Source organism: Alosa sapidissima, chromosome 20, assembly GCF_018492685.1.
Source record: "Alosa sapidissima isolate fAloSap1 chromosome 20, fAloSap1.pri, whole genome shotgun sequence".
NCBI lineage: Eukaryota > Metazoa > Chordata > Actinopteri > Clupeiformes > Clupeidae > Alosa > Alosa sapidissima.
The window spans coordinates 25785394-25812518 of record NC_055976.1 but is presented as its reverse complement, the minus strand read 5'-3'; the positions used below and the strand labels follow the sequence as shown (position 1 = coordinate 25812518).

Sequence of the window (27125 nt, the reverse complement as noted above, 5' to 3'; positions counted from 1 at the left end):
CATACTATTGTTAATATTGTGCTATCAATGTAACTCAACAAACAAGGCTTGTAAACAAGAGCTGGCAAAAAGGCATTATGAGAACGTCAATGAGAAGATCAATGCTCTTAAAGTGACAGTGCACCATTTATAAGAAAACAGCATGAATGTTTAAAAACACACAGTCTGTAAATAATAGGCCTTTTATTTTACTTTAGGTGTTTGAGTTATCATTTAAATGTCACTCACTCAAAACCGCTCACTTAGGGCACCAAAATGGTCAGTAGGCCACCATCTTGACATGTCTTTATTAAAGGAACCGTATGTAAGAAATGTATTTCAATTAATCATAAATGGCCCTGATATGTCACTAGACATTAAGAAATCATGTTCTTTCAAATACTTATATCACTGACAACAGTAGTCTGGCCAGGATATTGTCATTTAAAAAGTGGAGTTGCAGCCCTCAACTGATGTTGTCATGTTGTGTTTTGGCCTGATGTGCCACCCTCCACCTATCTACTAATCACAAAGTCAGTAGTGTTTCGGCATCCATGTTGCCAGCTCTGCCAGTCAGAGGGGAGGGGAAAGGGGATACATCGCTCTGCAGTAGTTTGAAAGTGATTGCAGTACCAGTTTTGGCCACAATCTTACATACAGTTTCTTTAAGCTTTGATTTACAATATAGTAGGCTCTCTATTGATTTTAATGAGCAGGCTTAGAGTTACAGTATTTATATCACAATTTACCAGACTTTGACCTTTTGTCGGTTTTTAACAAAATTCTGACTATGATTGAGCGTAATAAACTGCATTTAGAATGGCAAATCCATATTTCCAGATATTTTGGTGAAAGTAACTTAAAAGTAATGCAATAGTAGTGTAATGCCTTACAATTCAGAGACAGTAATATTATAATGTACCAAATTACTTTGAAATGACAGTAATAAGTAATGCATAATACATTTCTATTTTGAAGTAACTTGGCCAACACTGATGATAAGTATATTAAGTTGGTGTAAACAACCTTCATTCCTGTGGAAATAGAAGCATGTAATGATGCTAGCTAGATATTTTCTGTTTGCAATTAAAAGTGAATTATGAACCTTGTAGCCACCTAGCTATCTAAGTGGAAAGTGTTTCAATTGGCATAGCTATCATGTGCTTCATGTAAATGCTTAGTTTAAGGGAAACGGATTATTGAAGACTTCAAGACTCACCAATTCCATTACAAAAAGGCAATTGACCACTCTTCATATTCTATCAGTCCAAATCACAGTGCGTGCAGCCTTTGTCAAAGTGCCCTCACATTGTAAATGGTCAGTAGCATAGCGAACCGGATAATTCCGCAATCTCCTCGCATTGTTTTTGTTGTTCTCATGATTTCCTTTTAAAAGTTTCTTATATTAAAAAGGTGAAATCAATTACCAATGATCACAAGCCAGCTGGAAACTTCCACCCTCTCTCCCTCTCGTTCCCAATTAAAACGAGTAGCATAACGCAGATCTGCTGCAGAGACTGAGAGGACACAAAAAGTATCATCCTTATGCAAGATGCTGTTGCTGCATTTTCACATTGTAATCGTTATCTAAGAAGAGTGAAAAGCAGTTTGCAGTAAAGCTTCTCTGGCTACATTGTGGTGCCCCTTCTGTCCCTTGGTGCCGTGCGCACAGTGCGAGATACGCATGGTTGCGGCGCCACTGGACACTTTGTTCCAGGTGCGTTTACAGTAGCCTATTGACAAGTTAACAAGGCCGATGAGCTGTGATTGAAAATCGGGAGTGGTGCTGTCCCTGAAATCACCCAAAATACGGGATGTCCCGCCCAATTCGGGATGGTTGGCAACCCTATGTGTTGTAGTTAGCTGCAGTGGGTATACTGTGATCAAATGTTAATACGTATCCTTGCCTATTTTAAGTGGGTATACTGAGATGGTGATGCTTTTTAAGTGGTGGGGAAAACCAGGAGGAGTTAAACACTTTTTAATTAATCGTAATTTACAAATACATTGTAAAACACTGACAGCTAATATTTTGTCACTAGCAACCTACTTCTGTCCTCTGTTGTCCAAATGAATAGGTCATTGTAGACGTTGTCGTTGTATTATTGCATGTGGATGTTGTTATGCTATGTAGGCTACTTTTTTGCTGACTGACCAATGCACTGACCTAAAACGGACTATATTGTTCATGAGTGAATTTTTCTTTTTCGCGGGGGGGTGATGGGTGTGCGTACCATAGCATTAATTCCTGCAGGCGCCCCGATACTGCGTATCACGTAGACTACAGCATGGGCTAACATAATGACGACAGAATTGCAACGGTTCCTTGTGCATTCACTGCTACTTGAAAACAAAGAAGATGGATGCTGCTGCTGGCGAACAGGGGTCTTTGAATTGCGACTCGTTAAGTTTTTTTTTAAGCTGGCAAAAGTCTGATCAACCAGCCAACTAGCTCCGCTGTTGGGAAAACGCATGGAACTCATGAGTTGTAGCGCTATCCTATTGCCTGCAAAGGGACTTTGAAAGACAACCGTTTATCCCGCACCTCGGATTGAGCAGTGCCTATGGTAAGTTCCCAGACCCTACATCTTGAGGCTAGGAAAGTCCTACTTTCAGGTCAAAACTAAACTCTTCACACAAAACCATTCAATCTGAAAAAACAAACTTTGCCTTTAGACATAACTCAAAAAGACCTCAAAAAACACACTGTTACACTGTACACACTGGTGAGATCAATTCAAAAGATTATCAAATACTTGCTGCTGCAATGCTGCATCATATAAGCTCTCCCAGACTTGGGGAGCTACTTTCAGCATTAAAATGCTTTGTGAATTCCTCTTAGTCAAAAAGTTGAGGCATTTCTCCCAAATTCAATGGTTCTCTGCTACTTTTGCCTTAACATTTTTTGAGAATACGGGCCCAGAGGCACATGTGGCATATACTACAATGCAGTATATAAAAAAAAAAAACTGTACCTAGTCTCCCATAGCTACAATTTTTGCAATGAAAATTTAAAAATCAGAAATGGGATTAGTTTGTACTTACCACAGTCCGCATTCAAATCCTCAGCTGATAACACTAACAGAGACAGAAAAAAACACATAATCCTTTTAGCATAAAATAATATGCTATACAGCGTAAAAACTACAGGTTATATATTCTACTGACACTCACATAGGATAGCTAGAGTGACAAACATTGTGATGTTTCTATTCCAGTCTAAGGCTACACTGTTAAGGCCACGCTGCTAAGACTGCTAGGTCTGTTCTTATGTAAACTATCTTAGATGGACACAGGTCATAGAGGTGGACTGAAATAAGAGTGTCTGAGGCCATGCAACGTATATATTGGAGTACAGGTTACAACAGAGCTCCTATTCACAAAGCATTCTTATCTTACCGCTAAGAGACCTCCTAAATAGCACTGATCATTTTTAACTAGAGTTTTCTCTTAGAACTGATCCACAACTCTACCCAACTGCCAGTGAGGAGGAATGACAAATCCTAAAATTAAATAATTTTGCTTGCAATTACAGTACTTCAATGATTAACTGATGAGTGACAGGCCTGTGCTAGTTAGGTATGCCAGTACCATGAATAATGACAAACAAACAACAAACAAACAAACAAACAAACACATACATAAATATAAAGAATAGGGTACAAATGCAATACTAACAGAACTAGTCTAAAGAAGAAAATAGGAGTCCCAAAGTTAAGACTGACACCTCCATTATGTTTAGAAGTCTCTCATAATTCAGCTACTTCTAGCCTTAAGATTCTATGTGAATACTGTACATGCTCTTGTGTAACAGAAATTACAGTAAGTGTTGCTGTTTGACAAATTGCATTTTCTCTATTTTTCATGGTCAGGGTAAACACTGTCTGTATACCTCAAAATATTAGATTAGATTAGATTCGATTAGATTCAACTTTATTGTCATTGTGCAGAGTACAAATACAAAGACTACAAAATGCAGTTTGCGTCTAATCAGAAGTGCAAAAAAAGCAGAAAAGTGCAATGTGATATACAAAGTATAGACAGGTGATGCATAGACAGTACAAGAAATATAATGCAGTGTATACAGTAGTATACAGTTGGTTTACAGGTGGTTTAAAGTAATATGAATTAAATATAAATGTGCAGTGTATTAGCAGCAGTTAACGTACCTTATAAGAGCAGAATAAATATGGCTATGTAATATGAACAATGTATGAACAACATGTATGTGCAATGTAGTAGCAGTAACATTAGAATAGTAGTAAGAATAATATAGGTATATGCAGTTTATTAAAAGAATATATTATAAGAAAAACAGAATAAATATGGTTATTCAGTATTAATCATATAGACAGACATGTACAGCTATGTGCAGTGTGGTAACAGTACCATTGTAGTGCAGAAACAGTAACATTATAAGAGTAACTAGATGTACCGCATAGCGGTACAAAATATGACCGCCGCTCAGTCCTGTACATCCGTTCCGCGAAAATAAATCACACTTCAATTTGTCTCCCTATTTTACTCCATCCCCCACTCTTGAAACTTTTGTGTATGCTTGTTTGGCATGCCTGAGTGTGTGTGTGCGGCTGCACAGAAAGTAGCCTACTGGTGCTGAAAAGGTGAATAGATTGTAGAATAGCCAAAGAAGATGTAGCATTGTTATAAAACCTTTAAAATCTCTAAACAATCACAAGTAGGGCAGTTCATCACAGTTCATCCATTGCAAGTGGATTGATGAAAGGTCACTTACACCTGTAGGCTACATTGTATTTGGGAAAAGCAAAAGGTATCAGCATAATGTTATTTATTTATTTATTTTTTATGTATTTATAAACAAAAACATCTCTGTCAGTTCCATGCCGTTTTCAACAGCTATCAAAAACAAAGGTCATTTTTGGATGGATGGATTTTTTGTGAATGTTTCTTCTTCTACATAAGATTTGTGTCATCTTTAGTTCATGTAATACTTTATTGTCAATGCACAAATTAAGTAACAGTAGTCTGAAACGTTATTGTTAATGCACAAATTAAGTAACAGTAGCCTAGTCTGAAACGAAATGCTGTTTTACATCTAACCAGTGGTGCAAATAACTGACATGTCCAAATGGGCCTTGATGAAATGCGTCGCTAGACTGTTCATACACATTTTAACGGGCCAAAGTTGAAGAGCTTTTGTCCGTTATTGTTCGTGCAAATATAGGCTGATTCATGTTCCCTTGCATTGTTTAACTGAGGTCCATGGCTAGTCTGGCTTTCATCAGACCAAGCTCAATCTTTTAAGAAATCAAAAAATAAATAGCGGGCAGATCAGGCTGGGTTCACCCAGCCTAGTCCATAGGCACCCGATATTGTTTAATTTTCCGATTGAGATATACACGCTCTGGCTATTCTAAATGCAAAAATGCATCAGGGAGTTATGACAAAACGGTAACTAACAAACTAGATCCTAATAGAAAGCTGTTAGCTTCCCTAAGCTACAGGTAGGATTATAAGGTAGGCCTATTTACAACATAAATTGTCAATAGGCTATGCTGGCGACACAAATAAAATCTCCTTTGGAAACCAATGGCTTACGCCTTACAGTATCAAGCGGACTTAAACTGTCATATCGTGGCGAAAAGTTGTAATAACATTCACGCAGCTCCATGAGTCAAGGAAAGCGCGAATGAAGTTGTCACTTCTAAATGGGACCCACTACACAGTAGCTTAAGGTGTTTTGCTAAAGCAGCCATAATGAAATGAAGGTGTCATTGTTTGGATACTTCACACACACGTGCTTTTTAATTTCACAGACTACAACTACCAAGCTGTAATCAAAGCACATCGATTCCCCTCTCACACCCTGCACGCACTTAAAACAAAATAAAAAGGCGTCTCAGTCTCACGCATGTATAGGCAAAACTGTATCAGACCGGTGTAACGTTGGTAAATCTTCCATTGCACAGAATGATTTTGTAGCACGTGCAATAAATGACAGTCGAAAGATACAAATAGTGCTGCTATACATTTGCTTGGTATAACCGCATTTATAGTTTTCTACAAATGCAATCAATCAAATGCCTCCATCACTCAACCAACGCTAACGGTAACATTACCTAGGTCCTTATTGATATTACAAGATTAACGTACCTGCAGTAAAAACCAAGCATGTCCGATAAACATCCTCAGATTTATTTCGGCTTCAAGAAGAAATGGGAATTACACTTCATGTGAACATCGTCCTATCCTTATTAGATGTTCGCTGCGGTAAATTACAGTCCTTGTAGGAAGCGTCCATTGTTTTTTCCAACCCACTTTTAACTTCCAACAAAATTACGTCTCACTGCAACGATGCGCCATCTAGTGGACAAACGACTACTTCTCGCCAATACTGAAAATGCAGCCATGATGATGATGAATATTTATTTTGGCTTTCTTTTAATCCTACTGAATTTGTAATTATGTATCGGCCGTTCTAATACCGATAGTATGTGGGTGCCTGTGTGTGTGAGTGTGTATATGTGTGCACCGCCATTTACAGGCCAATGAGTGTACAGTCACTAAATGTACACATAACCTAATTTTTTTAGACCCCCCCATGGATGAAATTCTACGAAACTTGGCATACCACCAGAGAATGCCAGGTCAATCATACACATAATACCCGGGGACGAAATGAAATTTTTCCGTAAAAGTCTAGTGGGGCTACATACCCACCAAATTTCATGTACCCCGGTGGTTCGGTGTCCCGGGTATCAATGACCAAAAATTCAGGGAGTAGATGACGGGAAAAATTCTTGAATTGTGTGCATGTGTGTGTGTACAAATTTATGTTTATGTGTGTGGGTGTGTGTGTGTGTGTATGTATGTGCGTGCTTGTGTGTTTGCCTGCGTATGTGTGTTTGTGCATGTGCATGCATGCGTACATATGTCTACTGTGTGAGTATGTGTCATACGTATGATTACTGTAAATGTATGTGTGTGCGTGTGTGTATCTGTTTATGCACATGTGTGCACATGGAATGGGTTAACATGACCCCTGGAGGCAAACATACGGAAAAAATTGGTCATCCTAGGCCCTACAGTTCTCAAGATATTCACAGAGAACTGTGTCTGCCCTACCCTCCTTTCGGGGGGTCCAGTCCAGCGGGGGGGGGGGGGGGGCTACAGATCAAAACGAAGAATGACGGTTCCATGCTATCCATGTGGGGGTACATGCCCACCAAGTTTTGTGTACCCCGGTCTTTCAGTGTCCCGGGAATCCTTGTTGGTGTACGTCACTAAATGTACACATAAATTATTTTATTGTAAGGCCCCCCATGAACTAAAGTACACAAAACTTGGCATGCATTCGGAGGGTGTCATAATGATCCTACACTTTTAATTTCGTGCAGTTTTGACCTTGTCAGCCAGAGATATTGTGATGAAAACACCTAATTTTTTGCTTTTTAACTAGGTGGCGCTATACATGAAATAAGTGGTAATGGGATGGGTTGACATGCCCCCTTAAGACCAACATACATAAAAAAGGTGGACCTCCTAGGCCCTACGGTTCTCGAGATATTCACAGAAAACTGTCTCCGGCCACCTACAGGCCAGTTGGTGTATAGTAACATAAATTAATTTATTGTGTGGCCCCCCATGAACGGAATTCCACAAAACTTGGCGTGCATACAGAGGGTGTCATAATGATCCTACACTTCCAATTTCGTGCAGTTTTGACTATGTTAGGTCACAGATACCTTCAATTACAACACCTCATTTTTACTTTTTTGTGTTTATCTAGGTGGCGCTATACATGAAATGAGTGGTTATGGAATGGGTTGACATGGCCCCTTGAGATCAACATACAAAAAAAAAATGGTCCTCCTAAACCCTACGGTTTTCGAGATATTCACAGAAAACTGTGTCTGCCCTACCCTCCTTTCGGGGGGTCCAGTCCAGCGGGGGGGCTACAGATCAAAACGAAAAACAATGGTTCCATGCTATCCATGTGGGGTTACATGCCCACCAAGTTTCGTGTACCCCGGTCTTTCAGTGTCCCGGGAATCATTGACGGAAATTTGGGCATGCGAAAAAGAAAAAGAAAAAAAAAAAAAAAAAATCTGACTAAACCTATATGACCGCCGCTTCGCTGCGCGGCGGTCATAATAAGTGTATGTGCAGGATGAATAGTATAAAGAGCAGTGGAAAATGGCTATGCTATGTATACGTGTAATTACAGTATGTGCATTTGTAAATAAATAGAACACTGTCTAGGTTGCCAAAATAAGTAATTATGTTGGATAACATCTGGTCAAATAAGTGCAAAAAATACCACTTGTAGGCACAAAACAAAATAATGAAATAATGATATTTCAAAGGGGTTATTTCTTTAGGCCTCATGAAACCGTGCTTATCCTGATTGAAAAATGACCCTTAGGCCATCCTTAAAAATATTTTCGTTTGCCGTAACCCGACCGACCCTGTCAATTTAGAACCTACCCAAATATTTATTTTTTTCCCCTTTTAGTCCGACCGACTTGCCGGTTGTAAACTTGCGTTAATACCGACCGATTGTTTTTTTTTACTCTAAACAACCAATACAAATGCAATAAAATAATATTTCTTTTAGTAGGCCCAAGTATTGTGAATATAAATTGCCTACATGCAAACGTGGCTCACTTAAATAAAACCCTGTGGCGTCATCTCTACACCATTGGTTTTACGCATGTCACACTATGGCCTACGCTTCGTTTCATTCACACAAACTGATAACGCTTTTAGTTGGCACGAAGTTCTGGAAGAACTGTGGCCAGATCTTTTCTCATCCCTTCTCCCCCCTAGTCTAACGGTGACCGTGTCGGAGTATTGAAATTGGTTGTGGTCTATTCAGCATTTCTCAAAATATGGGTCCGCAACATGGAGACTGCTGGTCCACGGAGTCGTGGAGTGAAATTAGGCCCGGTGCTTCATCTGATAATTTGCTGCGCAGTTGATCAAGAAACCGCGGATCGGCGAAAAAAGAAAACAAACGTTTCTGCTATCGATGTCATTAAACATGGAGCCCTACAATTAAGTGGTGGTATGAGCATTCATTCAATGCGCGTCTGCGCGAGAGAAACTGAAACTAATCGATAATGTCGGTATCAAAGCTCCGCTTCAACCTGTTGGAATGCTATTTATTTATTTAACGAAACTTAATAGAACGACGTTGTTTTTTGGAACTTCCTTAGAAACAGAGCAGAGACTGTATAATACACTGTATAGCATTGAGTATTGTATAGTCAAATTTCAATATAACGTGGCCAAGAGCTATTGTAGCCTTCTTTCTGGGTACATGTAGATGAGCCCTATGACCCCAAAGTCTGCCATGACCGGGCCTCAGGTCAAAGAAGTTTGAGAAAGGCTGGTCTATATAACCTGCATCAGAATGAGGTTTGCAATGGTGCGCCTGAAGGCACGGGTTGAAGACCCAGTCAGTTACGTCACAATATGCACATTTGTGTAAATTCATTCCTATGTAATCACCATGACCAAAATTGTACTTTTTTTTTTACTTTGAATCTTGAAAAAAAAAAATATTGACCTACCTACCGACCCATTTTTTTTTTTTTTTTGGCTGTTACTGCAAACAAAAATATTTTTAAGGATGGCCTTATGCAAAGATCTATTCTACATACTGTAACGAGAACAATTGAACGTGACCTTCCTTGCAAATGGGCAAATAGGTCTCTTGAGAGAGAGAGAGAGAGAGAGAGAGAGAAAGAAAGAAGGAAAGACAGACAGACAGACTGTGTCCAAGGCTACTCAAGGCCTGTGCTGCTGAACTGGGGGAGCCACTGAAGCACATCTTCAATTTGAGCCTACGCCTTGGACAAGTTCCAACACTGTGGAAGACATCATGTCTTACCCCTGTCCCTAAGAAGCCACACCCTAGTGAGCTTAATGACTACAGACCTGTCGCTCTTACATCACATGTGATGAAGACAATGGAGCGATTGGTCTTAGGCATGCTCAGACCCCAGGTACGCCATGCACTAGACCCGTTACAGTTTGCATACCAGGAGAAAGTGGGCGTGGACGATGCCATCACTTATCTTCTACACAGGACACATTCCCACCTAGACAAGGGGAAAAGTGCTGTGAGAATCACGTTCTTTGATTTCTCAAGTGCTTTTAACACCATCCAGCCCCTCAGATTGGGAGACAAGCTCTTGCAGATGGGTATGGAAGCTCACCTGGTAACCTGGATTACAGATTACCTGACCGAGCGACCACAGTTCGTCAGACTGAAGAACTGTCTCTCTGACACTGTGATCTGCAGCACCGGAGCGCCACAGGGAACTGTGCTCTCTCCAGTCCTGTTCACCCTGTACACATCTGACTTCTGCTACAACACCGAGTCATGCCACATGCAGAAGTTTTCTGATGATACTGCAATTGTGGGGTGTATCAGGAACGGGCAAGAGGAGGAGTACAGGAGCCTGGTGGAGGACTTTGTGCAATGGTGCAAACTCAATCATCTCCAACTCAACACTTTAAAGACCAAGGAGATGGTGGTGGATTTCCGCAGGTCTAAGCCCACTCTGCTACCAGTCCACATTGATGGGGTCAATGTGGAGGTGGTTAGCACCTACAAGTATCTGGGTCTCCACCTGGACAATAAACTGGACTGGTCAGCCAACACTGATGCACTCTACAAGAAAGGGCAAAGCAGGCTGTACTTCCTGAGGAGGCTGCGGTCCTTCAATGTGTGCAGTAAGCTCCTCAGGATGTTCTACCAGTCTGTTGTTGCCAGCGTCCTCTTCTATGCAGTAGTATGTTAGGGAGGAAGCACAAGGAAGAAGGATGCGGGGCGAATTGACAGGCTGGTAAGGAAAGCTGGCTCTGTAGTGGGAGCTGAACTGGAGTGCATCACTTCACTATCTGATAAAAGGACCCTGAACAAACTGATCAACATCTTGGACAATGAGTGTCACCCACTCCACAGCACTATTGTTAAGCAGAAGAGCCTGATCAGCTGGAGACTTTGCTCACTGCCTTGCACAACTGACAGACTGAGAAAGTAATTTGTCCCCAGGGCCATTGAACTGTTCAATGCCTCACTTAAGGGAAGAGGAGAGATAGACTTCTCTGCATAGTCTGTCTGCCTCTTCACCCCCTCCATGTTTGGATACTGTCTGTCCACTAGCCACTTTTACCACTGTCTTTATGCCTCACTGTTTGCGTGCTATATTAGCACATTAGCACATATGCATAACCCCCACCCCTCCATGCCACAGCCGAAATGTGGCCACACTTATACATGTTCTTTAAATAGATAAATATATAGATATATAGACTTTACTTTATTTCTGCATTGTTGCACTGTTGGACTTACTCATGCACTATCACCATGACCACTATCACCTTTGCACTACCACCATGACACTCATTCACACAGAGCACCTTAGAGCACCTTACCATACCTTACTATGCACAGAGAATCACAGGCTCAGTCCCTGCCTCAGTCATTGCAAGCGCCTCTGATTGATTAATCACCACTATGTGGATACTGTTTTTAGAATTGATTTAGATTAAGTGTTAGTATAATTTGTATTTTAGTATATTTAGCATATTCTTTATCTTCTACTGTCCTTATTGCTCAGTTGTGTTTTTATATTATATACTTTAATTACTCTTTCTGCTGTGTTTGTGTTCTCTGTATGCTGCTGAGACCTTGAATTTCCCCTGGGGATCAATGAAGTATCCATCTATCTATCTATCTATATATCTGAAAGAAAGAAACAAACAAAGAAAGAGAGTCCCTGATTCCCTCTGTAAAATGGGTCATATGAGCCTCAAGATCTAGTGAGTTTAGAACAGCTAAGGGTGTTGTCTATTTGTGGCAGTGAGAATGAAATGTGGTCAACGTGAGGGAGATAGGCTGGGTTGTAGAGAGGCATTGAGCGTGCACGATTCAGCCAATCATAATCAAGGACTGTCCGCTTAAGAACTGTATACATGTGATGGTAACCAGTTAGTAGAGAACTCTGCACTGAGTAAACAGTCCTCCTAACATCTCAAGAGATGTGCTAACAACAGATGCAACGTGCAAAACAACAACTTTAGTGCATTTATAAGGCAAAGAGTTCTGGGACAGAGGCCTTTTCATTGTGACAGGCTGACTATTGTAGGAACTATAAATAGAATAGGCCAGGTCATATAGTCTATCCATTTATAGTTTTCATGCCTACTCTACGGCTGTAACAATGGTGTACAAATAATATAATTTTAATAGCAATTACACATTGATAAGATAATTATGTAATATACTGCATTTTAACTTAAAAAAAAAATACCAGGCTCTGCTATAATATATCCCTGGAAATATAAAACATCCTCAAGTGTACAATTAGTTTAACATGCGGTTAGAAAATTAACTTACAGTTAGGTTCAGGGTTAGTGTTAACTTGCCTTCGTCAGTTAATACATATTAAACATCTGTTTGATGAACTGGTACACTGTACCGGATCAGGTGACCCACAACTGTTTTTGAGAACAGGAAAATGATCTCACCCTTAATGTGAATGAAGTTCATTCCCTCTCCTCTCACTTCCAGGGTCATGTATTCGTCAACAAACACACAGCTGTAGTTGCCAGAGTCTTTAGTTGTGATGTTTCTGATCATGAAGACAGCATGAGAGTTGTTGTCGTTCCTCTCTGGTGTCACAGGGATGCCAACGCCATTTTTGCTTAGGTGGAAAACAAGATGATCACGATATTCACGTTTAGTTATCTGGCACTGGAGCTGCAGAATCCCTCCTTCGGTTAACACAGTGTTTTCCCCAGAAATGGTTGCAGGATGGACAGCATGGAATCCTGAGTCTGTCAAAAGGAAATTATTGGTCTAAGGCTATTTTAGTTACCTGTCTGTAAGAGTCATGTCTATTATTGAAACAATGTCTGGTGAATTTATGTTGCAGATAAAATGTTTTTGAACAGTGTACCTATTTCATGTTACTGTCTATAAATCCTTCAAATAAGGTGAAACCATGACTGTAAAGAAACTTTTCTTTACCATGAAGTTTTATGAAAACCGAGTTCTTTCCTGTTGAGTGCACGTCTTTGGATGGTACTTTTTTAGTGGAGTGCACACAACTGTATTTTCCAGAGTCCATGCTTGTGAAGTTATCCAGAGCGAAAGATGTGATATTTTCCTGCATCAGAATTTGCATACGTATGCCAACCCCATCCTTACACAGGTACATGTTCTGATGATACTCTGATATCTTAGCATCAGATATAGAGCATTTCAGTGTCACACTGTCTCCTTCTTTCACCGAAGTTGTTGATGCAGATATAAGCGCTGGGTGTGTAACAGCACCCTTAAATGAACAAAAAAAATGATGGTACACATTTGTTTACTTTTGCTCTTTATTTAGTCTAGACAGGCAATTTGTCTGGGGATCAACAACAATCTAATTGTAAAAAGTATGAACTGTATATCATTGTACATGTTGGTTAGTGACATGGTGCATGGTTCTAGTCTAGTCTCAATCGCAATCATAGAGTGACTATCTTACCGGCATTCAACATGGTCATCCGTGCAACCAGTAACGCTAAGCATGGACACAAAATGATAAGACATAGCGTAAATAAGTCACACTACATCTGAACATGAAACAAAGAAACACAATAAACAAGCACATGTCATATCAGAGAGTATACATTATTTAAAAAGTATTTTGGAAACAACAACTTACATATCGCAACAACGAGAGAAGCCATTTTTCTTTTTGTGAGACAGAGACAAGTATTCTCACCACATCCCCACTTGTCAGGACAGCGGATGTATGATATCAAAGAGTTGCAGCTCTGCGACTGTGTGCATGTGTATTTCTGTACGAAACGTGCTTAAGGAGCATATGCTGTATGTTCTATGGTAACCTGCCTCTATGGTAAAAAATAGCATGGCGGCCCCTTGTTGTAGTCCCTCTGCAGTCTTTCTATGTGACTCTGCACTCTTAAAACAAAAGGTTCTAAATGGAACCTTTAAGGGTTCTATAACTTGGTACATATATGGCACCCTCAAAAGGTTCCATATAGAACCATTTCAGAGGGTTCAATATAAAGAACCCTTAGGGGTTCTTTCATTTTTTTATAAAAGGGTTCTAAATAGTACCTTTTAAGAGGTTCATTCATTCCCCCAAAACCTTTTATTACTTGTTGATCATATTTGAATGTTTAATCATAAATAATGATAATGGTTACTAGTGATCACTGATGAATATATTGTATAGTGATTATCAATAATATTTGTAAAATTGTTTAGGAAAGAGGGAGGCTTTTACTTTAAATGAAAATATACCCATTAACTTGTTACACAAATCTTTGTTTACATGCTGTAAGCCCTGTAATACTATGAAAGAGTTGTGCCTGGCTCTACACATAAAAACATGAACAGGACAAGGTTGCAACAGGAAGGCCACACACAGATTTAGGCATAATCAAGCAAATTTATTAAATATATAATATAATAAAAGGTAATATTAATGAAGACTAGCAAATTTGATTGTAAAGTCTCAAAACAGGAGTCGACACTCTTTTTTGACTTGGTATCTTGAACAAATAAAGCTCTGTAAAAGCCAGTGTGTCCTTAATCTGCATGTGGTACTCCACACCAAAGATGTAATACAGCAGGCATTGGAGGGCATCCATCTCTCCACTTGCTATTGTGATGCCATCCATCTTTATGGATGCTCTCCTGGCAAAGAGGGGAGTATCGCCACCCTGGAAGATGATGGTTGGAAACACAGTGGTTCCTATGCAAATGAGAAATGTACAAGGGATCTCCTGTAAGAGTCTATGAACATAAAGCAATGTTAATTGTAATGTTAAAAATATCAAATACCTTGTCTAAACAATACAGAAACTTGTCATCCTCCTTGAAAAGGGCAGGCAAAATTAGGACAGCAGCACTTTTTTGAAGGTCTGAAATTTCAAAAGAAACAAATAATGATTTCATTAAAACATAGTTTAATGATCTTATTATCATTAAATAATTGAAGGGTGCAAGGGAAAAGAAGAAGCTGGTGACTTAACCATCTGTGTTCGTATCTCGTAGGCTTGACAGCCTCTCCCTCTGACTCCCACTGTCAGCCACTCTGATGACGTCAGGGGTCAATATACTGAGGGTGTTATGCAGGCTTAGCTCTAAGTCCAGTCCAAACCGCAACTTCATTTCATGATGCATCTACAAATGAACAAACAAAACAAAACAGAGGAAATTGTAGTTACCAATAAATGGTTATAGAACTTACTCCTGAACAGCACTGAACTCACATTATAGTAATACTACTATAAGACTGTGCTACTCACCAGCTCTGACACCCAAAGAAATGGGAACATCTCCATCACCTCCTCAGTTGGCTTTCCCATTTACTCTACCCTCTTATAGACAGTTTGCCTCATCCTGTCCATTATATGACTAATATCTGGCTGACGACGGCACAACTAATTGTTTATGGCGTTTATATGCTCTTAAAAGCTGTGGTAGTCCTCCCCAACTGCTTCAAGGTCCAACATAATCTGGAAAAAAAAGACATGTAGAGAATGCAAAACTGAATTTACGTATGTGAGCAATGATAATATAAATGTTCTCAAGCCAGATAGTCTTTCATTCAATCAGATATAAATAAATAATGTAGCCGGACCTAACTGCTGTATGATTCAGCATTTCATTCACAAACATATTACAAACCTCTTGTGTTGGCTCATAATCAGAAGACATCTGGACCCCCACTCTGCACTTTTTTGCTCTCTGAAATTAGCAAAGAGAAATGTGTAATATTAAGATATCTGTACTGACAAACAGTGGCTACTGTGACTAGCTAGTATATAGATATACAGACAAGCAAACAAACGGACTAAAGACAAGCAAGAATGTAAAAATGGCACCTGATGTCCAGGTGGGTCCTCCAGAGGCACATGGTCCACAATTCTTTGTCTTTTGACACCAAACTTGTCATCAAGTTTATCAAAGGAGACCTTTCCTTTTTAAAATTATTCCTAAGACACTCCAGCATGGTCTCCTTTGAGTAAAGACATGAATTATGAGGCTCATACAGAGTCAGAGTAGGCTAGTATAGGAATTCAATTGAGGAATAATGTTTTCCATAACAAAACGTTAAAAAATAAAATACATATCCAGATGAGCTGTGGTCGTTAAGAAATGGATATCTAGTGATCAGACACCACAGGACATCAGTGTATTTTTTATGGTTTGGGTACCTGAAAGAACAATCATTGGAATTAGAATTTTCCTACTCATGGTTTTAGTAGCAAAGGAGATGCTGAGCGTTATTAAACAATAGGCAGAAAAAAATAACATGTGGTCCTAAAACACCTTCATGAAAAAAAATCTCTTTACCAGGAGAAATTAATGAAGTATACTCACTGAACCAACGATGATTTGCATAACTTTCCCCCCTTAAAAAACAAGACTGTGTTTCATCAGAGGAAACAGTTGTTCAACCATCCCCTCTGTCAACGCCAGCAGTCTCCCCATTAATTTGCTGTTCTGTTAATGCAAGTATGACAATAGACTTTCATTACATTAAATATAATGCAAACAATGCAGAAATCAGGAAGATGCTGATGAAGTAACTGTAGATGTTGCAAATATTTGGGAAGATAAAACTTTACATCACAAATTGGACACTTAAAGATAGTCAAAGGTAATGGATACTATCTTGCCGTCAATTAAATTGATGGACAGACATCTTCCACAGTCCAGTGCTCTGTCATCTAAAATGAAAAATAAGACATAGAGACATTAAGTACATATTGTAGTGAGTTAGTGAGTTCCATCCTCTTTTAGATTCCTGTATTGTCTTACAGACTCCAGAGCCGTAGCCTTAGCTATACAGATGTACTAAATACATTGTAATTTTCAATGAGCCTAACTGTACAGCATGATAGAACTAGGTTCAACTGGTAGCTATCTCATGTGTTTTTAAAAAGTCTGTTATAGCACTATTGGCTACTGTTAGCCATCCTAACTTGTTGGTTGGTTTCCCTGTAATTTAACTAAACAGTCTGCTAATGAAGTATAGTTATTGTCAAATCATTTGCATCGTATGTTAGGCAACCATTGACTTCTATCAGAGAAATGTCCGGGCTCTGCTTTGCTTCTATGTCCACTAGCTAGCGACAGCTAGCGCTAGCAGGCTAGCTGTAGATAGCTTTAACTCAATCGGGGAGAGGGAGGATATTAAACAGTAGTGTAGTTGACAAGGAAGTAGAAAACGTATCTTAATTATGGATCAATGTCTATGATAGCTAGCTGCTGCTAACATATTTAACGAACCTCTAACGTTACTATTTACTACTTCTGACAGCTGACCGTCATGTGTGTCACGTTTGCGAGGAACGCCCCTTGCTTTTGCTTAAAGAAGTATCAATTCATTTTCTATTTGCAGGCCACACGGGCAATGATTATGAATGGGGAAAAAGGAGAAAAAAACTTTGTGCCACTTACCATTAAATCCACTGCATAGTGTGCGTCTCCGGGAAAGGGTTCCATAAACGGTCGTTTAAGTTCAAATAATCCTCGCGTGTAAGAAATGGCACCCTTTTCAGGCAAAAGGTTCTATTTTCATGGCAAAGAACCCCCATGGTTCTATTTAGCACCCACAAGCACCCTTTTTTTAAGAGTGTGTCTTTAACTAGTTAGGGTGCTAACATTGCCAATCAGGAGTTTGGATTCTTGAATGTTAGGATTTAGAAGGTTGAGCACAGCAGGTGCTAGGGCAAAACAGCGATACATTTTTATATTTAGTAGACACTTTTATCCAAAGCAACTTACATATATCAATTATATTATAAGGGCCATTACCACCAGAGCAACTCAGGGTTAATTGCCTTGCTCAAGGGCACAATACAGGAATTGAACCCACAACTTTTCAGGCTACTACGTGCTAGCCCAGCTCATTAGCTGCTACTCTAGCACTGCCCACAAGATCTGGGTGAGAGGATGTGACTAATGCTAACTTTAAGAACAGGTCATATAAGTTCTGTGCTATATTCCCATATTGATGTTTGACCAGCAGTAAGGGGTCTTGATAGCACATTAAGTCATGATAGGGAGTTGCAGTTCAGTGTATTGCTAAGCTTGGGTAATGGTGTCAGATTGGGTTATTGCATGCACAGAGAAGAGAAGGGTATCCTCTTGTTTATTAACTCATGTGTAGACAGCCAGTGGCGCAAAAAAGTGGGTATGCGCTATATGCGGCGCATAGGGGCGCAGCTCCGTGGGGGCGCCAAAGCGATGGTAAAAAAAATAAAAAAATATATTTGGTATTTTCTATATGTAGCTACTGCTGTCCGTTTCTAAATCATTTCAACATTTTCTCAATGTTCTATAACATTTTAGAGGAGTAACAGGCTAGAGTAGGCGCCCTATTTCATAAGATTCCATCATAGAATTTTGACATAGAAGAGGGAGTGGGGGCGCTGTGAGCGCTGGGCGAGCAGATAGGCCTACGAGTAGTGAGTTGCCGTCTATGGAAAAAGATGGATACAGCAAAAAAAGCTGTTGACGACTAAAAATAGAAAAAGAAAGAGGGAAAAGGAGATGGCATGTCAAGGGATGCAACAGCAGTTAAATAAGTGGACGGTGAAAGGCAACAGGTAGGATTTAAAGTGATGACGTCTACTTGGAGGCTTGCAAATATGAATGTTAACAGACTAACTAGCGTTTGTTAAGCATAATGCCGATTGAAACATAGCCTATTCCATTCAGATAGCTAGGTGGCTACCATGCTCATACTGCACTTTTAATGGCACACTGCAAACAGAAATGTCATGCTAGCAGCAACTCGTTACATGTTTCCATATCCTAACAATGAAGGCTCCTTGTAATAACTTGATATTGTGTTGTCAATGTGGTGCAAACAAACAAGACTAGAGTGCCTATCAGCCTTATCCATTGTGAGCAATAGCTGGCAAAAGGACGTTATGAGAACCGTTTAGACTCTCTTAAAGTGGCAATGCACCATTTATCAATACTTATCAAGTATAACATCAAGTTAAACATCAAATTGGCAGCATTTCTTTAAAATACATATTCAATAGACACTAATGCACAGTAATAGTGTAAATTATTGGCCTTTTGTTTTGCTTTAGTTGTTTTTTTTTTTTTTTTTTTTGGGGGGGGGGGGGGGGGGGGGCGCCAATATTGTTGTAGCATACCCCTCAAAAATGGGTAGCTGTGCCCCTGCTGTAGACAGCTAATACTGTAAGCTCATTTCCCAAAATGTCCCTTTAAACACAGTAAAATAGTGGTTAAAGGGCAGACCATTTAACATGCCTGTAACTTTTAGTCTGTAGCCTATCCTCAAGTCTGTTGAGACCATCAGACAAAAGTGGGACACCATGGTGTTGTAAGGTTTTGCACCACCTGCTGGTCTTGTCTAAACATTATATTATATAACCACCAATATTGTGTGAAGGGTTTCAATTTCAAATACATGTGGATGCTCTATGAATACACACACACACACACACACACACACACACACACACACACACACACACACACACCTTTTCAGAAAATTACATCATTATGTGATCATTGTAACATCTCAGAAAAATTAAGAAGTTTTAGCTAACTAAAATGCATATACAAATCTAGTGCATAGTGATGTTGTAGGGACACATAATTCACAGCCAGCCTTATCTACATTTTGTGCGTGTACTTCTGCATGCTGAGTTGCAGCCTAATATTAAACATGTCAAATGTTAATATTAGGGTGCAAAAATCAGCTTTTGGATAACTTCACAATCAGGGAAAGTGTAAAAGTACCCACATACGTCAGTGTGCCTCAAAATGTTTAATAATTATAAGTACATTATTAATAAGTACAAATTAAAGCACCAGGACAATTGTAACATAATGTTGGCACAAACCACCCTCAAATTCCTGTCATTTTAAAATACGTATCTTTATTGTTTGCAGAAAACTGAAACACACAACATTCCATAACATCTAACCAATTTGTTGTTGAAAAGAAGTGCTCAATTCTTATGATTTAATTGGAAATAGCAGGGATTTAAAAAAAAAAAGGATCAATTGTGTCAAATATACAGTTTATTTGACATAGATATTTAAGCTATTTTAGCCTGCTGAATTTACTTAGTAATATTTCAGCATCATAATAACTAATGTCGTTAGAAAATCACTGTTAGTGCTAACGTTTTCAGTGAAGAACCTGCAAATTTCATAGAATACTGGCTATCTTATATAGAATCGCAAAACACTGTCACTGTCCCTGTCCCACATAAAGACATACAGAGACATACCGACACACACGCGCACACACACACACACACACACACACACACACACACAAGTATATTTGCATGTGGAGCACTGCGTGGCTAAGTCCTCTCTGGCAGGGATACCATGGGAACTGCTAGGGTCACCATGGGGATGCTCACACGGGACGGCTCCTCTAGTCCCTCACACACATCTGAAATGTTCAAAAGGACATGAAGATGATAGATAGATAGATAGATACTTTATTGATCCCCAAGGGGAAATTCAAGGTCTCAGTAGCATACAGACATCACACACACATTCAATAACAGCAGAAAAAAAGTATATAATATAAAACAAATAAAAAAAACACTGCTAAGCAATAAGGACAGTAGAAGATAAAGAATATACTAAAATACAAATGATACTAAATAACACAAAATCTAAATCAAGTCTAAAAACAGTATACACATAGTGGGTGATTAATCATGAGGCGCTTGCAATGACTGAGGCAGGTACTGAGCCTGTGATTCTCTGTGCATAGTAAGGTACAGTAAGGTGCTCTGTGTGAGTGAGTGTCATGGTGATGGTGCAAATGAGTAAGTGAACAATTATGAAAGAAGGGCCATATCTGTATTTGTAAAGTCAAACAGATAGTTTGTCCCTAATGAATCATAGTCTATAGTGATATATTTAATTAATTGTTTACCCTTTCGTCGACAAATATGACTACTGGCCAGAACAACCACAGCTATCATAGCCACTCCAACAGAGCACAGTATCCGAAAGAGGTTCTCATTGCATTTTGGATTCCCTTCAGACTCTAAAACAAAATAGATACAGATGGTATGTGTTAAGCAGTAAATATTCACAGAATATTTATTTACAGAATTTCAAAGAAAATGACAAATACACTCACTGACAACAATCCCAACGGGGTGTGTGTCTAGACAGAAAACCAGCAATGTAGTGCCATCAGTAATAATCATAGGAGGACATTAGTATCACAGGACATTATGGCATTATGACAAATGTAATGTAATTAATGTCATTCATTAAAGTAGTCAGTGGCCAAAAAAGCTGTTTTGTCAAGTTTATCACATCAGTTGGCATGTAATTTCCTATTTGTGTAATTCTCACCGTAAACCTGCAGGAATACTGCATTTCTTCCACACATGTCCAATTCCTTTGCAGCCAGCAATCTCTGGGACAGCACACAGCTGTAGTTGCCTGAGCCATCTACTTGGACTCGTCCCATATGAAAACGAGCTTGTTTCTTCACAGAATCCCATATATTCACATCAGTGACACGGTGATTCTTGCAGAGGTATGCATGAAGGATGTCTGTGTCTGGACTCTCCTCCGAAGTACACCTGAATTCCACCTCTGCCCCTTGACTTACTTTGGATTCATCTACAGTAATTATCGCGGGGTGTACAAAATCTGTTCAAAGAGAGACTGGCAGTAGTGTCTCAGCTTTTTCAGTAAAGTGTCACCACTTAAATTATCTTAATGGAAGCTCGGAAGATGTGACTATACTTCACTGCAAGTTTCTAGTTTGATTGTCGCCATGCATTATGCTAAATCGTGGTTATCACAAATGGCTGTCACATTTACTATCACACATTCCAAAATGCACTGCTAAAAATCAAGGAACACCCTTAATTTCCATGCTCCTAAAACAATATATTGTTTGGCTTGGTTTAGTCCGAACTAAATTGTTTCCCAACCGTGTGTAAACATTCGTAGATTTTTTTGAGTCTACAGATACAACAGACCATTGGTAAATAAATGGTGAATAAGGGAGGCAAATAAGTTAATTGCAATTTAACAAGTCTTAAAACAATCCCTGAAGGTTATGATCACATCTGTATGAACATGCATTGTATTAGAATTGTGGATTGTGTCTTTTGCCGGTGTAATAAGAAACTCACCAATCACTTTGATAAAGACTGGCATGTCTCCCTCTACATTGACCTCAGCAGGAGTATGCTTATTCCTTGAGAACACACAGCTGTAGTTTCCTGTATGGTTTAGTGTGGCACTTTTGATTGTAAAAGGGATGTCGTGACTTGTGGTTGTGGCCCTTTGTAGGCCGACACCATTCTTGCAGAGGTAAACAAACACTTGCTCGTTTGCTTTTGTTAATCCATACGTGCTGCACCTCAAATCAAAATCTTGGCCTATTATAACACGTGAAGTAGAGCCAAAAATCCGTGCAGGTTCTATATCTGAAAAAAAAAAAACTATTATGAGAAATGGATATGTTTCATTTCGCAGATGCCTTTAAATTTCTTAATTGAATAATAAACTATACATGTCAGTAATTCCTTTCAAAAAAGTCATTCATTACACACAGACTGATATATTTCAAATGTTTATTTCTTTTCATTTTGATGATTATAACTGACAACTAATAAAAACCCAAAATTCAGTATCTCAGACAATTAGAATATTGTGAAAAGGTTCAATATTGAAGACACCTGGTGCCACACTCTAATCAGCTAATTAACTCAAAACACCTGCAAAGGCATTTAAATGGTCTCTCAGTCTAGTTCTGTAGGCTACACAATCATGGGGAAGACTGCTGACCTGACAGTTGTCCAAAAGACGACCATTGACACCATGCACAAGGAGGGCAAGACACAAAGGGTCATTGCTAAAGAGGCTGGCTGTTCACAGAGCTCTGTGTCCAAGCACATTAACAGAGAGACGAAGGGAAGGAAAAGTTGTGGTAGAAAAAAGTGTACAAGCAATAGGGATAAGCTCTCTGATGAAAGTAAATTTTGCATTTTCTTTGGAAATCAAGGTCCCAGAGTCTGGAGGAGGAGAGGCACAGAATCCACGTTGCTTGAAGTCCAGTGTAAAGTTTCCACAGTCAGTGATGGTTTGGGGTGTCATGTCATCTGCTGGTGTTGGTCCATTGTGTTTTCTGAGGTCCAGGGGTAACGCAGCTGTCTACCAGGAAGTTTTAGAGCACTTCATGCTTCCTGCTGTGGACCAACTTTATGGAGATGGTGATTTTATTTTCCAACAGGACTTGGTACCTGCACACAGTGCTAAGCTACCAGTACCTGGTTTAAGGACCATGGTATCCCTGTTCTTAATTGGCCAGCAAACTCGCCTGACCTTAACCCCATAGAAAATCTATGGGGTATTGTGAAGAGGAAGATGCGATATGCCAGACCCAACAATGCAAAAGGCCACCATCAGAGCAACCTGGGCTCTCATAACACCTGAGCAGTGCCATAGACTGATCGACTCCATGCCACGCCACATTGCTGCAGTAATTCAGGCAAAAGGAGGTATGAGCTACACCAGGCGCGTAACTGAAGCGTTCCGTTCGCGATACGTAAAATCCATTTTTAAAGACTGGTCTATTTTTTTTTTTTCCTCAAATGTACGCGCCACTATCACGTCTAGTGTAGCCAGTTTCATTGATTATAGTGGAAGCTAATTGCTGCAGCAGACGCTACTCGAACGGAACGCTTAAGTTACGCGCCTGGTGTAGCTCATACCTAAGTATTGAATGCTGTACATGCTCATTCTTTTCATGTTCATACTTTTCAGTTGGCCAACATTTCGAAAAAAACTTTTTTTGCATTGCATCATTAGTTGTTAGTTATATTCATCAAAGAAATAAACATTTGAAATATGTCTGTGTGTAATGAATGAATATAATATACAAGTTTCACCTTTTGAATGGAATTACTGACATAAATCAACTTTTTAATGATATTCTAATTATATCACCAGCACCTGTGTGTGTGTGTGTGTGTGTGTGTGTGTATATGTATATATATATATATATATATATATATATACTGTATATACACATGAAACTATACACTTGCCTGCGCCTTGTGCTATAACCAGATGTGCCAATGTCACTGCTGCAGTTACTGTGTGTTGAAACAATCACATTATGTAAATATATTTAACATGCTGTACAACTTGACTACCGGTATTACTTTATGTTATGTCTAATTACAGTGCATGAAAATGCACTGTTCTGTTATCCGAAGTCTTCTTCTTCTTCTTCCCACCAAATTTCTGCGTCTAATTCAGCTTTAACCGTTTAACGTAGAAACTTTGTTCAAACTTTGTAACGTAGGTCTTGAAATGGACAAGTGGGGAATGTATTTTTTTATAATATATGATATTAATAAAAAACAAGCTTATTTTTCCCCATAGACTTAACATGGGCTGATGACATCACAATGGGCTAATTAACTTGATTTGCACCTGTATCAACTTCCAGCTGCTCACTACTAGGACCCATCAAAGGGCCAGTTAAACTGATTGCACCTGTATCAACTGCTTTCTGCTTAACTAGGCCAACTCTCTCTGTGTCTCTCCATTCTACAAGGATATAAGGCACATTCCATCCAACTTTCTATCCATTCAATCCATTCTATCCATTCACTTTCTAACCTCTTCAAACCATTCACTCATCCACCCATTAAACTATACACCAACATCCATTAAACAATCTGCCTATCAACATCCATTACACTATCTAAATTCAACTTTTAAACTATATACTCTGTCTCAGGATTTAAGCATACAATCTGGCTCTATTAAGACTACAGATTCTGTTCCTATTTCCTCTGCCCACAACTGTTTCAAAATAAATGTCCTCACTACAATAATTCACTATTAAATAATTTAACTATTTAAACTACTCAACTATTTAACTGTTTAGACATTTCAACTGTCAGTTGTTATCAACTATGACTCCTGCCAACTGTTTCCAAATAAAAGTTTGTTTTGCATTTTATGTTAATATACAGTATATTTATATTTTCATGCACTGGTAATTTCCTCGAAATTACATTTTCTAGTTTATGTATGATGTGTGTGATGATTTGGTGTGCTATTCTCTGAAAAAAATATTGTACTTACTTGGTAGTGAGAAGTTTACAAACATTGTGGAATTATTTGTGATTGCGAGCTTCAAAAAGAAGAATCTTCTCTTGTCTACTGTGAAGTGCAGTGATGGAAGCAAGTTAAAAATGGAATTGGAACTGGACCCTCTGCCCCCTCCACACACACACACACACACACACACACACACACGTCCAGGAACAACTTCAAAACTTCCTGTCAGTGTTCTGCCTTGTTCCTCCCACCACAATTAATAGCATTAAAAGCTAAAACGTGAATGTCAAACATGAAATTGAAATATGAAAATGAATGTTGGGGATGAACCATAAATGTCTTAACACATGAACATTAAAACAGTGCGCTTCTACCAAGTCACATGCAAATGCTAACTAAAAAAAGCATGCATCATCATCAAGGCAGGACAAGACCAATTGAGCATAGTCTTAGTTGAGGCAGGCCACAAGCTCAAGCTCAAGCCTCAATCAGCTGATCTCAACCAGCTGACCTTTCAGCTGATCCCCTGTTACGCCTACAGGTTGCTAAATGAATGCAGGACACCTGTTTTAAGCTGCTCTAGCCCACCTATATTCTTGCTGCTTCTGCAATACACTTTGCAACCACCTTCACCCTAACCTCTCCTTTCATGCTGTGTCTAACTTATATCATGTTTTTGTCATTGACTACTTTGTTCTGCACCTATATGGGGTGGGTCGCTTAAAACATCACATATATCAGAACATATCAGAATGGACTCATATTAGGCATGCACCACTACTGAATCTCCCCCATCTGGAACAAGACCAAGATACAGACTGTGTGACTTACATTTTGAGCTCATAATATGACATATACCGTTAATAATAGGTGTGTGTCTGCCTGTGTGTGTGGAGAAAACTAGGTTGTGACAGTGAGCATTTAGTCTAGCTGAATGCTATGTCATGGCTCTTTAAAGGCACCCTTAAAGGTTGTATTAGCGATAGCGGGGATACGTCACTTCTGTTGATGTTCAAACAAAACAGAGAGCTAGTTCGCTACTCCCTCCCCCTCCCTCCCGTGCAATTAACACTCCTAAACGCGCATCTCGTCAGTTATTCGTTGAAACACTTTATTTGCTTTTGAGTGGGTTGCCAACCCTTGTTGGTAGCAATTGTTTTTGTGTACAGATTTCGATGCCTATGGTGCCTACAGAGACACGTTTTTTTGATGGCCTGCTTATGGGGCAGACAGCTAACGGATCGTTAGGTAAGATTAGATGAATGTGATCATTAATGTTTGGGCCTTTTTTCGGCCTGAAATCGCTGATACAACCTTTTAAGAGTTTGTTTTTTCTTTTTCATCGCTTCCCAACTGTAGGGGGACCCTGAGAGCAAATCTTCTTAAGTGCTGGAAGCGCTTCATAGCAGCATTTTGTCTAATTGTAAAATAGATTTTAATCAGGTTTTAAAATCACTGGCGTGTTTGTTTGAGAACATGAGAGATGAGGTTAACTCTTTGACAGAGACAGTAGAATTCAGTTTGTGCGAGAGGGACAGAACAGTGGCCATCGGGTGAACACAGGCAATACAGGAAGATGGGGCAAAGCTCAGAATTGGACATTTAGGGTGAACACAGGCAATACAGGAAGATGGGGCAAAGCTCAGGATTGGACATTCCGGGTGGATGTCGGAAGGCAAGTGCAATTTCCCCAGTGTATTGTGATGACTGCTTTGAGAGCAGACTATTCTAACTATGTCCTTTGAAGATGTCATGGTGGAGGCCATCAAAGGAAGTATGCAGAACTGATAGCAGAAGTAAGGACATGTGGCTGACAAGCACACACAGGACCAGTGGAGATCGGTGTAAGAGACTTTATAGCCAGTGGCGGAGCTAGGGGGTGGCTTAGGGGGCTTAAGCCCCGAATCTTTTTTCAAAAGCCCCGAATCTTTTTTTAGTGTTTTAAATTCCCGGCAACTCTTATTTCCAATATAACTTCCCCTCGGTTTCTCTATAAATGTCA

The 27125-nt window shown here is 39.4% G+C and overlaps 1 protein-coding gene across 1 annotated transcript in view; it reads right to left on the bottom strand.

Moving 5' to 3' along the window:
* Positions 1 to 25591, bottom strand: part of LOC121694603 (opioid-binding protein/cell adhesion molecule homolog) — a 42324-nt gene extending 16733 nt beyond the window's left edge. The window contains exons 1-7 of the mRNA XM_042074811.1: positions 25148 to 25591; positions 24097 to 24144; positions 22177 to 22473; positions 13509 to 13544; positions 13004 to 13309; positions 12502 to 12810; positions 3025 to 3057 (exon numbers count right to left, since the gene is read on the bottom strand). Coding sequence (XP_041930745.1) covers positions 3025 to 3057; positions 12502 to 12810; positions 13004 to 13309; positions 13509 to 13544; positions 22177 to 22473; positions 24097 to 24144; positions 25148 to 25172 — 1054 coding nt within the window. The 5' untranslated portion in view covers positions 25173 to 25591. The remainder of the gene's footprint in view (positions 1 to 3024; positions 3058 to 12501; positions 12811 to 13003; positions 13310 to 13508; positions 13545 to 22176; positions 22474 to 24096; positions 24145 to 25147) is intronic.
* Between the last annotated feature and the right edge of the window lie 1534 nt (positions 25592 to 27125).